The 17704-nt window shown below is 41.0% G+C and overlaps 1 protein-coding gene across 2 annotated transcripts in view; it reads left to right on the top strand.

The window, feature by feature from the left end:
• Positions 1 to 1947: 1947 nt before the first annotated feature.
• abcc3 (ATP-binding cassette, sub-family C (CFTR/MRP), member 3) overlaps positions 1948 to 17704 on the top strand; it is a 74901-nt gene continuing 59144 nt past the window's right edge. For both annotated transcript variants that reach the window (XM_079658200.1, XM_079658201.1), the window contains exon 1: positions 1948 to 2272. In XM_079658200.1, coding sequence (XP_079514326.1) covers positions 2237 to 2272 — 36 coding nt within the window. In that variant the 5' untranslated portion in view covers positions 1948 to 2236. The remainder of the gene's footprint in view (positions 2273 to 17704) is intronic.

The raw sequence follows: 17704 nt of genomic DNA, 5'->3' as shown, positions 1-17704 counted from the left end.
CTACAGCTCCTCTAGCACAACCATCAGCAACAAGTGGACATGGAGAACTACATGAACTACATGCTGCTAAATCCACCGCAGAGCATAAACAGAAGGGCAACCAGGCAACCATGGCAACAATGCATGGGGGCCTTCTTCGCTGCTTTTGGTGTATTTTGTGGCGGAAGTACAGCGCCATTTACAGGTTCATGTACTACAGCGTCTCCAGCTGGTCGAGCGGTCTCGTGTGAAGGGACACGTTTATTGAGCCGTATCGGTGTGAACCTTTATATATAGTCTATGGTGTGAACGGAAGACCTTTTTTATATCGAATTCGGTTTGTTTGCGTTTCGTTTGCGTTCCCGTGTAAATGGGGTCTTTAACAGCATGTAACCGGATTCTTGAACTTTTAAACAAACACTGAAAATGTCCTGTGCAACTGGTTTTGGGGAGGAGGGAAGGGGGGGCTGTACATTCTAGGCGTGTATGTACAGTATGGGCTATGAGTCACCAAACCTACAACTGAAACCTTTACCTTATTTAGCCCAGAGAACATGTAACACAGACCTTCACAACCACCCAGCTGTCCCCTCTCACACTTTTTTTTGAGGGACTTTTAATTTGTTGCTACTTTGTACTTCAACCCTACTACAATTAAAAGGTAAATCGTGTACTTTTACTCCACTACATTTATATTCTATAAATTACTTTTTGTTTAATGATGTGAAGTATAACACTTATGTAAGACATTCTACCCTGTATACAAAGTAATTCAAATTAGCTGCACCTGATAATACTAATCACAATAGAAATATATCATTTATATTATTCTCAAATGGGCCAATCTGCATATTGAGTACTTTTAATTTTGATACTTAAGTTATTCTGATGGTAATACTTTGTGACACAACAAAAGTACTTTTACTTTCACTTAAGCACGAGATAAGTTGCAACTTTTTGTTGGTATTGTTTATTTTTGCATCACCAGACACCAAAGCAAATTCATTATATGTGTAAACGTACCTGGCAATACACTTGATTCTGATTCTGATCTGAGTAATTCTTCCACCTCTGTACATGTGTAATCATTTTCATTGTGAGGACTTGAAATAGCAAACACACCGCTTATATTGAGGCTATATTTAACCAACTACGCCTTTCCCCCGGGATTGACCCATATTTTGTTTAATTTTCCAAAAGAGGAACAGTTAAAACTGACTGATTTTAGGCTACCTCTAAATCACTTCCCTTAAGCGAATCAAATCTTGACACACATTAGTGATTTCATAATGTTGACTCATGTTGTGTGTGTGGAGATAATAAGATAGAGAGCGAGTGAGCAACAGAGAGAAGAAAGGATACTAACAATACAACTTCAGGACATTTTTATAAACTTTAAAGAGTGATGGATTTGAAACAAATATAGCTTTTAAAACAAAACCTTTTAGTTTGGGGGAAATGTTACTCTCAAGAAGAAATAGACTGATTCTAAACCAAACTTTGAACATGTTTACAAAAATGTACAACAATTTGGCACAAACAGAGACAGACTGTACCAGACACTTTTATTCTACCAGACACTTTTTATGCTGCTATGGACAGTTTTGCACTACTGTATATATTTTGGTGATGAAATAATTTATCATCTCTTTCAATTAATCCGTTTAGCAGTCTGACCACTAGACTAGACTCAAACCCATACGTTATTATAATTTTGAATAATTATGTATATATTTATTTTTGGATATATTTACTCTCTGTGGTGAGATAATTATGATGAATTTCTGTCACACAAAAATAGAAGTTGACAATAAAGTTGACTGTATCCCTGATTTCAATGTTTTGTCTATGTAATTTTTGATTGTATATGACATTTATACATTTTGTTTAATAAGAGGGGGGGAAACTGAGAAAGATGGGGGGCGGGGCTTAGTAAGCTGACACCCTGGCCCTGCTCTGCCTTGCCCTCGCGACAGCCTCCCGGTGAACTAATTCTCCACAGGCTCTGAAGGACTTTTCTCTCCGTTTCTCACCAGGGCGGAAGGAGCGGACCGTTTCCTGACTGCTCCACGTTGTCGCCGGGGGGGGGGGACACGGTAACCGAGGCGCCTCCGCTACACATACCTGGCATGTGACAGTTAGCGAGCATCTCTTTTTTTTTTTAACGCCGAGGAAAAAGGAAAGTTGGTCGGCGAGAAAGGGCTCGACCGGTAGAGGGTGAGCTCCGCTTTGGTCTCCCGCCGAGACAGTCACAGAGATGGAGCGGCTGTGCGGACCAGAGCTCCCTTTCTGGGTGAGTACGTCTCCGTCACTCGCTGCCGGCCGGTGTACGGTTTGTCACGACCGCCGTGTATGTCACAAGATACCCTAACTCCATTGGTGTGTACTTCACGTACTACCTGACAAGGTTATGCAATGTTATGTCATTCTATTGTTTTCTTTTCGGGCAGAAAAAGCCACTAATGGTCATAGATTACTCGAAATAACCCACTTGATAGCATTCACTGTGTTAACAAGCTCCCAGTTCATGTCATGCTGTATTCAGTGCTCTCGTTTGCTGTATAAAGAAGGTCGGAAACTGCAGTTGTTTTCTATGGGGTAATAAACTGTCTAATAAACGTCCGCTAGCTTAATGTTGATATTATTATAGTATTTATGATACACCTCAGCAGGGCCGGCCCTAGACTTTTGGGGGCCCTAAGCGAGCTTTGGCTTGGGGGCCCCCCTCACTCTAGCGCGTGCTCACTACACACAACACGGAACCAACTTTTGTCTTATGATGTTAGCATAAGCACACATATTGTATAAATAAGCATGTAAACACCATGGACCTAACCTGAGGGGTCCTCACCTCCTCTAGGGGTGTCCGGGGGCATGCTCCCCCGGGAAGATTTTTCTTAAAATATTGAAGTTAAAAGCATCAATCTGGTGCTCTTTGAGAGCAAAATTAAGAGATCTATGGATACATCTCTCAACACCCATATGAAACAGAACTGTAAACAGATTTTTCTGTATGGATATATTACAAATCACTTAAATTGTATTCTTGTTTTGTCATATAGTATTTCATAACTGTTTTTCATTTGGTCTCTCTGACTGTCCATCTCATAATGTTCACATAGAAAATAGCTGTCAACAGGAATATCATTCAGAAGAATTATAATTTCTTGCAAAAATCTGTCACAAAAAGAGGTATCACATATAAATTCTGGTGTTGTTATGGCAACGTCAGTGGCCAAAAAGCCACATTTACTGCTGCAAATACGTTCAAACATGCTGTTGACACGTAAAGCAGTGGCAACTATGCCACCATTTCAGCTTTTTCTCAGAAATACTGTCACATAACATCCATATATTTTAGTGCTAGATTGATGCTTAGCTAAGCTAACTATGAAACACTTTAACTGACAGGACTCCGGATCAAATGTGTACTGTAAGGTAGCTTCTAGCTTCATGTCGAACATTAAGTCAACATTTCCCAGAGAGCTTTCTTTGAAATGACCAGGTAACGCTAAAAAACATTACATTTAGATCGTATGACAAAGTGTTTATTTAATATATCTGGCTAGCTATAGCTACTTGCTAACGGTTTAGCTTACCCCCGCGATTCAAAGTAACGTCAACGTAGCTGTAATTTATGCTTTGCTTACATGTTTGCATAACTTGGAAGTTTACTGACATTTACATACCTTGTTTACCTGGCTCTGGGGTTGTTGTGTGAGCCACCACTTGAGAATTGGCGTATTTTTTAAGAAAATGTTTTCTTATGTCCATCTTCAAAAACTCTGAGTCTGACTGACAGTTTATTTTAAACATTGTCACAGCTCACAGGATAGGTACCTGTCAGCCAATAAGACTGATGTTTATCTCCATTCAACTCTCTGGTTGGTCTGGTGTCTTGCCTCTGTTGCATTCACTGAACACGGGAAATTACCATCCTGTCATCCTATCTTGTGTCATGATGAGGATCAGTTAAAGCACGGTTAATGTATTATATTATTGACTCAATAATATTGTTTATGTCGCTTAATGGGTCGGGCCGGCTCTGCACCTCAGACACGATAATGTCCGTAAACTATCTCAGTGTTAGTACACAGTAGCTACATCAATCAATATGAAAGTGACAGCATAGCAGAGATAACAACATCATAAAGAAGGAAGTATCTACAGATAGCATTTAACACTCACTATAGGCTCACTGGGAATATTTCTCTATGGTGATTAAAACATGTGCAGTACCAAAGTCCCTCAATACTCATATTAATGGTCAATATTATAATACATTGCTGCGTTAATATATCTATTAGTCACCAAAGACACCTGTGACAGTACAAAAATGTATATGAATATTGTAGGAGAAGAAAAATCCCAAAAGCTATACAGGGTGTCCGTGGGGTCTTAAAAAGTATTAAAAGTTGATAAATCAATTTAGCGAAAATTAAGGCTATTAAAAAGTATTAAACGGCATTTTCCAAGGTATTAAGAAGTCCCACAGCAACGACAACATGAAACACCCTTTAATTTACTCAAACGACATGTCGGGAAACCCGCTCAAGGCGGCCCCATGCATAGAGCGCCGTAAAATGCTGCTTCTTATTTTAAGTTTCATTGCCTTGCTCCGCTCTGTGGTGGGGGGGGTCCCAAGGTGGGTAGACCGGCATACGCAACGCTCTGGGGGTCCAACGGCTCCATGTGTAAGCCCTATATGATCATTTTCTGATGACGATGAAATAGCCCGTCTCCCTCTCCCCACGTCTCCTGCTGCTGCTGGGCTGTCAGAAGAGGGGGAGGAAAAGAGAGGCAGGCACCGTTTATTAAATATTATTATACAGAGAACAGAGTCGTTATCAATTTGTTTTAAAGCTCAATAAATAACAAAGAAGACCTCTGATCTGCACTTTTCTAGTTCTGTACGGAAGATTTAAACTTTAACAGACATGTTGGCGGAATTTTTTTTTTAACGGAAACTCTACCGCACGGTTCCCTCGTCCTTTGGAAGAAGCCGAGAGGTGGGTGTTTTTCATCTGCTGGTGGACTACCTGAGAGATATACAGCAGGAGAACACGCCGTCCACCACGGAGAATAAACAGAAGGGCAACCATGGCAACCATGCTCCGGGGTCTTCTTCGCTACTTTTGGTGTATTTTGTGGCGGCAGCAGCGCCACTTACAGGCCTGGCATATGTACTACAGCGTTTCCAGCATTTCCAGCGGTCCAGTGGGAACGGACACATTAATGAATCGAATGCGTGTGAACGGAATACTTTTTTGCGTTTGCGTATGCATTTTACCATATGCGTCCTCGTGGGGCCGGGGTCTAAGCCAAACTATATCCGGTCACAGAGATCTGCTATTTTAAAGTCAAGTCAACACATATCGACCCTAATATAGTCTATTGCAAGAACGAGAAAAGTCTTAACATATATATTGTTCTTTGTAAACATATGACAAATGTGTGACGGGGATGACGTCAGAGCATCGTCCTATGTGCCAGGGCTTAGCCCCGGACAGCCCCAGCCCAATTTAACCCCTGGGTATTTGTGAGGGAGCTCCTATATGGCATTACCCCGCTGAAGCTCATCAAAGTTTAATATATTTCATAGTTCAAAGTTTTGTCAATTGTTTTGTTTATTGGTCAAATACTGGTTTCTAATGGTTTCTGAGGAGTTTTACTGGAATGAAAGAGCACAGAGTCAGTGCATGACATTAAGGATTTTGGGAGGCTAATTTACAGATGGCCCTGAGCCCAATAGAGATTGCCCTGAAAAACGCGCGCGGACGAAATGACGCACAAAGGTTTTGGGGGGCCTCCCAGAACATTTAGATTTTTGCAGGTCTTAGATGCTGTCTAGTGCATTCTCTAGACTGAATTATAAGATGAACCACCACAATATTACAATTTCAATTGTATTCTTCATTTCACTTGTTTGTGTTTGCTCGCTTGCATGCCCTGCATAGCTATAATAAATACTTAAGTTGTTTGTCAAGACACTTTCCATCTGATGAAGGCAAATGCCTTCCCAGATGTAAAAAAGTAGAAAACATTACATGCAGCTATAACAGCCAAAACAAACATTATTTACGCTATTATGGCCCCTGTTAAAAATGTTTGTAATGTTATCTACTGTAAGTTGGTCGAAGGAATGCCTCCTCATCCAGAAGCTGACCTAGCAGACCCGAGCAGCCGAGTGCATCCGCGAAGCACACACAATGGCGACGTCAGAGTTCCCGTTAGCAAGCAAATCTAAATCTCTTCGGTCAAAATGTCCGGTCAAAATCATTTCCCTTTAGCGCAATACCGCTTCAGTTGCGCCACTTATGTGACAGACAAGAAGAGTATGTGACGGACAAGAGTAGTCCATTCTAATGTGTAACACTTAATGTGGAGAAAGAGATGTGCTGTGTGGGTTGATTGTGCGTTGATCTGTTGGTAATGCCTCGGGGTTCCGGTAGGCATGTAAACAAATGCATAATGCTGCGCTATACTTTGTGGCCTCACCCGGTTGCATAGCGACACTTATTGTTTAGGTCACGGTGTCTTTTAATAAGCAGGTTGTCATATCATTAGCTAGAACTAGCTGGATCTGATCGATATGGACATAAACGCGAGTGAAGTCTAATCTGACGGGAGAGAGAGATCAGCTGCTGCTGACGAGTCGACACGCAGCTCTGCATGATCACATGCAGCGGTGAGCGGACCAAACACACACTTCAGGGTTAGAATATCACACGTAGCTATTTTAATCACCTCTCAAACTACCTAAACTAGTTATAGATATGTTTAGTTTTACTGTCGGGTCACTCATTACTGGATCCGCGAGCTGCATGATACTGGTATAATAGATTGCCCGATCGGGCAACCAGCAGGTGAGGCTTCATGGCCCGAGCTAAATACTAGATGGCCCCGGGCCATCGGGCAGCCCTTAATGTCGAGCCCTGACAGAGTACAGAAGCAACAAAGCAGCATACTGCATTAAACCTGACCTTCACAGAGAGGTTGAAGTTCATGTGGAGAGGAGGCTTCAGTAGTCTGTCTGCACTCTGTTTAGTTGTGCTATCTTACAATCAATATAGTAAATGTGAGGTAAAGTGTGTAGCCAATGTAACCGGTTAGAACTCAAAGTTGCGATGAGGTCTTAAAATGTATGGAAAGGGTCTTAAAAAAGGTCTTAAAAGGTATTAAATTTGACCTCAGGATTCCTGCATATACCCTGCTATAATAGGATAAGGTAATTACTCAGTCAGTAGTGCCACTTTCCTTAGAAACCCTCAAATGCATGCACATTGTGTGGATGGTAGTGGTTACTTGAGTCCTACTAATGACTTTTAGCCTCAGAAATATCTTTAAAAATAAGCTTACAATCACAAAACTTGCAAACGGCTGCAATTGTGTATTTCTACATGCTTAAAACATACAGAAGCTTACCTAGTGATGTCTGACACATTTATGTGCTAAATTTGATCCTGAACATAACAATTCTGACATTTCGCCTTCATAGGTTAATGATACATTTTTTAGTGTGGTAATGGGGACGTATGTTTATAGATCTGTTGCTGTGGTAAATCAGTGTTTCCTGGGTGATGTAGAGAACATATGTCACTTGTTAAGGTTATGAGTCGGGTGTGAAATGTGCAGTTTCATTTGTTATTGCTGTAAATATACAGAGACTGTAACAGCCCGTCCACACGGCGGCGTGCGTTGAAGCTTCAACGCTTCTGCCCATTCACTTTGAATGGGGTGACGTCACGCTTTGCCGAACTGCATCGTGGGAGCGTCGCTACGCTTTGCTTGCGTTGCTCGCTTCAAAAGTTGAGCAATGTTCAACTTTTGAAGCATCGACAGAAGCTTCAGCCAATCAACTCATATGCCAGTACAAGCTCTAGCTAATCAAACCGCATGCTTGTGTGTCCGGGGCGGGAGATTCATGTGATTGGTTGTTGGTCGAGTTTCAGACACGCCCACCGGCAAGCTTCAATGCACGCCGCCGTGTGGACGCTGCGTAAACCTGAAGCGCTTCCTTGATTTATACCATATTAAAGATGTACATTAGAGATGTTTTTTATCTATTGTTAACATGAAAATATGACCACACCAATATTTGTGTTGGTGCACCAGGCTGCGGTACCACTACTACAACATTTTGCATCTTTGTGCCATTCAGACATACCCTTGCTTGGGCTCACACCTCATTAAACTGTCATGCTATATTAGTGAGGAAACCCCTTTATGCACAAAACTCAACAGGGGCACAAAGGTTAAGACTGTGCACCTGACTTTCCTCTCGCTGGATATTATATCAAAGGCTGGCTTGTTTTAGAGGCCAACTGAGGTGACCTGGACTAATTGCTGCTGTTTACATCCACTTCAAACAAACTGGAGGTGGTTGTAATCCCCCAGGGCTCAACAGTGCAACAATTTTCAGTGTGAGTCAGGTTAAACACGAAAGGCTTGACCAAGGACATTATTTGCAATCTCATTGTTTGTAAAGGTTTGTAACCGGACCTTTATCGTTAGCTCAAACAAGGTTTATCTTAGTTAAATCCATATTAATATTGTTCAATGCTTTTTTAATAAGATCTCCCTGCAATAGCCTGTTCACAATCCAAAGAGGTTTGAACGTGCTGCTTCCCTTCTAATATGCTTATATAACGGCTGCTTTAGATGGCAGGTTTTACATGTTGTAACTTTCACTAGATCAAGATAAAAAACACCATTGATTCAGATCTCTTTGGTTTTTTCCCAAAGCATACCCAACTTGTGACCAAAAAGGTTGCCTTGAAAATAATTAGAGTATTTCAATTTGACAATTGTGTAAATGTAACAGCATATTTGAAGTACTGTTGCTGTGGTTAATCATCGTTACCTAGATAAAGAAGAATGTTCTTGTAAAAAAATCTAAAATATACGAACTTAATTTTTGTAATTTAACAAATAACAGTGCTTGTGTCTCCTAAATCAAGATATATCATGTTTATTACCCAAACCAGCAAATACTGACATTTGTTAAACTAGTAACCGTTTGCTTGAAAAATGTGATGTACCTTTAAGCTGTTATTACAGTTGTTATTACAGTTGTTGCAGAATAATCTCCTGTGGATGAATGACTAAACTGATAATTTCAGCTTTATAGCCATTCTTAGTTAGACCAAATACAATATACTCTTTAGATGTGCCGACAGTAAGCTCCATAGGTCAAGAATGACTCATTTCAACTTAATGCTACAGCACAGCATCTTTTTGACTCTGTTCTTTGGTCACAATTAGAAAGAGATTTGGTTACTAACATCAATACAAAACCTGTATCTTAATTGTAAAACCCCATTTACAAACTTTTTCAAAAAAGTCTTCCGTTCACACGCATTCGATTCATTTAACGTGTCTGTTCACACGAGACCGCTGGAAACGCTGTAGTACATATGTCAGACCTGTAAGTGGCGCTGCTGCCGCCACAAAATACACCAAAAGCAGTGAAGAAGACCCCGGAGGATGGTTGCCATGGTTGCCCTTCTGTTTATTCTCCGCGGTGGACGGCGTGTGCTCCTGCTGTAAATCTCTCCGGTAGTCCACCAGCAGATGAAAAACACCCACCTCTTCCAAGGGACGAGGGAACCGTGCGGCAGAGTTTCCGTTAACATTTTTTTTCGCCGGTCAACATGTCCGTTAAAGTTGAAATTTTCCGTACAAAATTAGAAAAGTGCTGGTCAAAGGTCTTCTTTGTTATTTATTGAGCTTTAAAACAAATTGATAACGACTCTGTATAATAATATAATAATAATAAACGGAGCCTCTCTTTTCCTCCCCCTCTTCTGACAGCCCAGCAGCTGATATCTGAGCAGGAGACGTGGGGAGAGGGAGACGTTGGGAGACGTGGGGAGAGGGAGGCGGGGCTATTTAATCGTTATCAGAAAATGATCGTATAGACGTACAGACGGATCCGTTGGACCCCCCAGAGCGTTCCGTTTGCAGATTTATCCACCTTGGGACCCGTTATCGTTTGCGGCAGACATGTCAAAGTCAAGGCGTGGCCCGCGGTACAATTATATCCGGCCCGCGAGATAATATATCTAATGTCATAATCATTATATAACAACTGGCCCGCCGGCGTGCAAACCGCTGATACTGAGGTCACAGGCGCGGGAGATTCACCTTCTCTTTCTATTGTACTCATCACAGGTCAGAAGTAATCTACACTTGTCACTTCTAGTTACATTTTTATTAGTCTGTCAAATGAAATGGCCAAACTAAAAGTGGACTCTGAAAACAGGGGCTTTCAAGACAGGTGGGAGTCAGAGTATATGTTTACAAGTGGTAAACCAGTTTGTCTGGTTTGTGGATCTGGCGTGGCCGTTATTAAAGAATACAACATCAGGCGGCACTATGAGACGAAACACCAGGACAAGTACAGGCGAGTGGACAAACAGCAGAAGATGGAGGAGTTCAAAAAGACTCTGGCATCACAGCAGACTTTGTTCAAAAAAGCCAAATCACAGAGTGAGGCTGCCATGAAAGCAAGTTTCATTGTGGCCAAAGAAATAGCTAAATCAGCCCGGCCGTTTACAGAGGGAGAGTTTGTAAAGCGGTGCATGTTAAAAGTGTGCAAAGTCATGTGTCCAGACAAAAAGCAAGCATTTTTAAGTGTAAGCTGGAGCAGAAATACTATTGCTGATTGTGTGTGTGAGCTGGCCAACGATTTAAAAACACAGTTAATGAACAAGGGGAAAGACTTCGTCGCCTATTCCCCTGCCGTGGATGAGAGCGCTGATGTGACAGATACTGCGCAGCTGTCAATCTTCATCCGTGGAGTAGACTCCAGTTTAGGTGTTACAGAGGAACTTTTGGGGATAAAATATATGCATAACCACAGGGAAAGACATCTTTGAGGAAGTTTCCAAATGTGTCAATGAACTGAAACTGCCCTGGGACAAACTGACGGAGCTGACGACAGATGGAGCGCCTGCGATGCGCGGTGAAAAGAACGGACTGGTGGGGAGAATGCGGGAGAAGATGCAGCGGGAGAACTGTGCCGGTGATCTGAAAGTGTATCACTGCATAATAAACCAGGAAGCACTGTGGTAAAGCTCTTGATACGGATCATGTCATAAGCACCGTAACACAGACTGTAAACTTTATCAGAGCCAGAGGCTTAAATCACAGACAGTTTTAGTCTTTTCTAGAAGAAATGCATTCAGAACCTGGCGACATTCCGTATCACACAGAGGTGCGATGGCTAAGTCGAGGAATCGTTCTGAATAGATTTTTCGAGGCTACGTGAGGAAATCTGCGAAGGGAAAGATACCACAGATCTCCGGGACGAAAAGTGACGATATGAGCTGGCTTTTCTGTGTGACACAACAAAGCATCTCAATGCGCTAAACCTCCAGCTATAGGGGCAGGGCCGTGTCATTACGGACATGTATGACGCAGTGAGAGCATTCCAAACAAAGCTGGGCCTATGGGAGACTCAGACTCTTCTTCTTCTTCTTCTTCTTCTTCTTCTTCTTCTTCTTCTTCTTCTTCTTCTTCTACTTCTTCTTCTTCTTCTTCTTCTCATTGTTATTATATATGTAATATTTTTCACTTTTAATAAAAAAAAAAATTAACTTTTAATTTTTTTTTTCTTTTCACTTTTCAAATGAGGGTGCATAACGACTCAACTGAGGGTGGTCTTAAACAATACCACAGCAAAAACCTAAAACATCAGGAAAGTAATGATGACAGAGCATGGCATTTTAATTATTATTTGCCTTACTATTAATTAATAAACATCATGGTCAATGTCATGCAGTGGAGCAGGGACGTGCACTGACATTTTGGGGGGCGGGTGCTCAAGTGAGAAAAAGGTCACTTCCCATAATCATTTATATAAAAAAAAATGTAAAACAAAAAGTTAAATATAGTTGCACATCTCTGACCAATTTATTTTTAATACCCTCACACTCACGCAATTGTTTAATACTCAACAGAATTCTACAAAACAATCAACTAACACCGAGACAATGGTCTTCTTTAGTATTCACAATGCACAAGAGCAGACAACAAACTAGTACAATGAATAATTATTAAATGAGCAGCCAACAATCAACATTTTGAAGTTACTGTTTAAGGACATTACAGGCAAAAATATCCTTTTATCATTTACTTGTTATTTCCATGTTTTCTTTAACTCTAATGGAAATAAAACGACCAAGAAACATATAAATGGTGTTCGTGTTACCATGTCTGAATTCATCTATAGATTTAAAGCTAATCTGCATTTAAACATAACATTTCCGGGGAAAATACTGACTTGACGTAAGTAACTATCCGGGGAAGTTGTGAGGTAATGTGTTTTTTTGTTTTATCCTTTCACCTGCAATGCCTTGGTAACTGCATGCAAATTAGAGCATTTTAATTAGGCCTAGTTAACGCCTAATTTACATATCAATGTGGCGATTGTGATGACGTTATTAGATACACATTTGACTGTATTCGCTTTAAGTGTCTCCCCTTAAGTACAGTACATTAGCCTGTATGCCCATGATGCATTGCCTTAGCTAAACCTTGAGCTAACTTATCCATTAGCTAGTAGCCTACCTTAGTTAACTCTATTTGTTATTGTCTTTTAGCAAATTAGCTGTAAACTCGAGGCACTGGCAGCTTTGTCATTTGTTAATCACCACTCACCTTCAAAATAAGCCAAGAAAAGCCGGCATAACATGGGACAGTAAAGTGGGAGGTGCTGCTACCTGTCTGTCTGAAGTGACAGTAAAGTGGGAGGTGCTGCTACCTGTCTGTCTGAAGTGACAGTAAAGTGGGAGGTGCTGCTACCTGTCTGTCTGAAGTGACTGTAAAGTGGGAGGTGCTGCTACCTGTCTGTCTGAAGTGACAGTAAAGTGGGAGGTGCTGCTACGTGTCTGTCTGAAGTGACTGTAAAGTGGGAGGTGCTGCTACCTGTCTGTCTGAAGTGACTGTAAATTGGGAGGTGCTGCTACCTGTCTGTCTGAAGTGACTGTAAAGTGGGAGGTGCTGCTACCTGTCTGTCTGAAGTGACAGTAAAGTGGGAGGTGCTGCTACCTGTCTGTCTGAAGTGACAGTAAAGTGGGAGGTGCTGCTGCGACGTGTCTGTCTGAAGTGACACTAAAGTGGGAGGTGCTGCTACGTGTCTGTCTGAAGTGACTGTAAAGTGGGAGGTGCTGCTACCTGTCTGTCTGAAGTGACTGTAAAGTGGGAGGTGCTGCTACCTGTCTGTCTGAAGTGACAGTAAAGTGGGAGGTGCTGCTACCTGTCTGTCTGAAGTGACAGTAAAGTGGGAGGTGCTGCTACCTGTCTGTCTGAAGTGACTGTAAAGTGGGAGGTGCTGATACCTGTCTGTCTGAAGTGACAGTAAAGTGGGAGGTGCTGCTACCTGTCTGTCTGAAGTGACAGTAAAGTGGGAGGTGCTGCTACCTGTCTGTCTGAAGTGACTGTAAAGTGGGAGGTGCTGATACCCGTCTGTCTGAAGTGACTGTAAAGTGGGAGGTGCTGCTACCTGTCGGTCTGAAGGCACTGCCGATGTCCGCAACGCTGTGCACGAGACGTGGAGGGAGGGAGGGTAGAGAGAGCATCGGAACTTCACAGTCTAATCTCCCGACCTGATATTTTGTATTCAATAAATATATCTTTGGAAAGGGAAACTGTGCACAAACAGCAGTAGATATATATTCATTTATAAAAAATAAAAAAGGGGAAAAAAAGGGCACTTTCTCTGGAGGAAGAAAAAGTGCAGGGGCTCAAGCCCACTTTGATGTCTATGTGTGCACGTGCCTGCAGTGGAGGATGTGTATCCAAACAATAATACATCAGAACATTTAAACATCCATATGTCCTTGATAAAGATAATCTAGTTTTACTCATACACATCTTTTAACCTTCACACAGGTTTGCAAAGATAAGTGCAAGCTATTTTGTTGAGACACTTCCTAAAGAGATGCTCAGAGGGAATTACATTTCCCCCAGGATAAACATACATTATGCATAGTGTATGTTGAGGGCTTTTATTGTGAAGGACACACATGGTGTGCCACTACTGCGTTTGAAAGTGTTCGTGAAAATGACAGCCCGCCTTTCGATGCCAATTCATTACCAAGGATAGAAATAAGGATGTTAAACACATTGCATGCTTATCTGTAACTTTATGGTACAGGTGCCCGGAGCACCCAAAAAGGTGTGTTGCCTTTTTAAATGATGTTAGGAAGTCGGCTATCATGACTTTATTTAAACAGGCCATACAGTTTTTATTGTAGCTGTATTACTCATGATGCGTAGACGAGTTGCTACCCTGTATGTATTTAAGAAGGCCTTGAAGAAGCAGAATATAGCATCCAGTTCACACATGCCGATCTAAAACCTTTTTATCAGCAGCAGCACATAGCAACTATTCAATCTGTCACTAGCATCTTACATTGTCACTTGTCAGTTGATGGATAGCGCAGCCCAACAGCTGGAGCTGAATGTTAACAGACTTTGTAAACTATATGGTGTTGCATCAGTCAAGAATAGTTGATGTCAGTTCGGGTTTAATTGGTGTAGGGTGAAGCTTCTGCTGAATGGAAACTGAAAAAGAGGAAGCTTTTGAAGAAGTCATTATACTAAGGGACATTTAGTGGGAAAGGTCACTGGTAGTTCCCAACCCTTTATGTGTTAAGGTGTGTTAGCAATAACTCAAGTTGAGATAGAGTAGTGTGAAGTTATTAACCTAAAAGCTAAACCTTTTCACATTGTGAATAAACAACAGCTGGAGGGAAACAATTGTTGTATTATAATGAATGCAAAATTCAATGTAATATTGAACATATTGAATGTTGTTTTCTTCTTTCTGCTTGATGACTAATTTCTCATTCGTTTGCCACAACATTATGTCTGTAAGTGATTCGAAATGGTTAAACGACGATCTATTTGACACGATATTCATATTTCTTTTAGTCATTTAAAGGTTGTTGACGAACAGAAGTATTGTTTTCTGGCATCACTTTAACATTTTACGGGGGAAATCAGCATTTTGTTATGACGGTGCACGCCAAAAATGAGAGGGCGCTGCGCCCCTCTTACCCAGTTTGGAAAAAACCCTGAGATTTAAAAAGCTTTCCAGGAATGTGTGTTTTTGCTGTACTTTTTAAAACGCAAAACACATTTTTCTTTTAGATTTACTGCCCACATTCTGATACTACATAATTGAAAATGTGGTCTCCCGGTTTCTTTATCTGTACGTGGGAGGGGGATACATCTATCTGAGTAGGATCAAGATCAATTGAAGATCGTCTGTGAAAGAAGACCTTGAACTTTTGAGCACAAATAGTAATTTCTGTACCAGAAATGTATGCTGGACACATCAACTGATGACATTGTAGTTTCAAACTCCTTAAAATATCATAAAACACACAATTCACAAGGATGTTTGTTTAGTTTTTGTACTTGTAAACCTGTAAACCTTTAATTATTTCATCTCACATTTTCATTATCAAGCTGATGTTTAACTGCAAAGTATCTTAATTCCTCAAAATATTAGGTGACTATAGAAGGCCACTATTTCTTCAGTACTGGCAGCCAAAAGCTGAGGACTGTTTGGTAACCTAGTAACCACTTTTAAAAGTTATTTGTGAGCCCTGTGCACACAAACTCTGTCAGTCAATAAACCATGTATTGTTAGCTGACTTTGCATGTCCAAGGCAAACCACTCAATATGGCAATGCTGTTTTTAAGAGGACTCACTCACCTATATCCACCAGCATGCTTGTAAAATTCTACATTTTCAAAGAAAAATCCCCAAATGTAGTGTCTACTTCTGGAAAAGAAAGACTGCTAACCCAGCAAACAATGAGGAAATGAGAGTTGTGAAATGGGTTCATTTGAGGTCTTTTCTTTTTTAAAGTAGCACCTGAGAACAAGGAGAAATGTGCAAACAAGTTCTGTCACGTTATCATCTTATCAATATCCTTTTACATTCTAGTCTGTGTGTTATACTCATTAAAGTCTGACTCACTTCCTGTGACACATTTTGATTGGTTTTACTAGCAAATCCCTTCTTAATCATAAGTGTTTGTCCATTATGAATTGGAATGTCTATCCTGTAATCCACTTTCAAGGAAACTGGTGTCCAGCAAACTTTAGAGAACAGAGAACCATGAATAACACTGTTAATGTTTTCCATGTCGTAAGCAAACATGGCCAGCAGCAAGTCCTGTCCTCCTGCAGTGTTTACGGTCCTCTGTGTCTTCCTTTCATACCTCTCGACAGCTTTTCAGTGTAACAGAGAACAGATGGACGGCCTGCTGCATTTTATTTCTAAATACACTCGAAAGCATAAGACAAGTCCGTCACCCCCTCACCATCTGCATACTTTACATCGTGATTGTCTGTTAGTCACTGTGATTTCATTGCGAAAGCTACTACTATAGATTAATATAATATAATTCCACTGTTAACACTGTTAATTCCACTAGAACCTTGTTTTTTAAAGGATCTTTCTAGTTCTATAATGTCACTTCCAGAGTGCTCCTCAAATATTACAATTACATATTTAATATTACACAAGTGTTACACTCAATCAAAAACATATACTTACCATATTAGACTCTTACTTTTAAAACAAGCCATTTTATTTTACTGGTTTGAGTGGTAAGTACTTATTTACTAGTGTAGTAAAACATGTTATACCTATTATCAACTTGCATTTAAGTGTGCTTTAGCTGCATCGGGGTGAGACAAGTCGTGGTCATATAACTTTGCTCTGTGATAATACTGATATTAAAGAACTTGTTTTTGGACCACTAGCAAGCTTAGCTTACCATAGAGACTTTTTTTCTAAGCAAAGATAATACTTGCAGTTGTACAGTGTTTCCACTTTACACGTTATATGGGCGTCATATGTCACAGTATCATAATATCTTCCTCGAACAAATGCCAGTGTCTGACAAACACACACAAACATACACACAGAGCTGAGCAGAGCAGAAACTGACACACATCAGGCGCCCTGGTGACCGGACATCTCCTTCATAAAACAAATAATCAGGTGTAACAATCGGGCAGTTTGTTGTGTGTGTGGCAGCCTGCGGTCGCTCTTTAGCTGATCTAATGAAGGTAAACACAGTGATGATGGCGGTACGTGAAAGGCACAGCTCTTTGCGTGCTGGTCTCTTATTATACATCCATGGTGCTGGTGCTGCTCTTCTCAGAGGCTGAGTCCGCTGCCTCCTGATGCTGCAGCAATTTCATAAAGTGACTGAGGTTTCGCTTCTATAAAACAGGTTTGGGCAGCAGGTACTCTGAGAGTCACTGACATGAATTCATAGATCAAGGCAGACTGTTTACAGACCCTCGTCCTGTTTTGCCGATCCGGTGCTTAAACAAATAGCTGTACACCCCTGGCCGAAATGTCCTTAAAATGAAGTCTGAGTGCGAAATACAAGTCAAATAATGTATGTACTGTCATTTCCACACATACACATAACAGTCTGCGAGGAAATAGCGGTCTCTTGTGTGCTCCACTTCCTCTTTTGTGCACCGCGAAAGTATGTCATGCTCGTGAGGAACGTTCTTGTGACCATGTGAAAGTAACCCGTTATCCCAACTTTTTTCCTTTAAGGGCTCTTTTGGTGTTTGTTAAGCAAGACTATTTTTTAGTTTGGAGGTTTGTTCCGTATTTTAGTCTCACTGTTTTTCTCCTGTGCTTCCCTGTATCCATATTAATGCTGTGATGTGCTACTGA

Source organism: Notothenia rossii (genome assembly GCF_949606895.1).
Source record: "Notothenia rossii genome assembly, chromosome: 11".
Taxonomy (NCBI): domain Eukaryota; kingdom Metazoa; phylum Chordata; class Actinopteri; order Perciformes; family Nototheniidae; genus Notothenia; species Notothenia rossii.
This window is presented reverse-complemented; position numbering and strand designations above follow the sequence as displayed.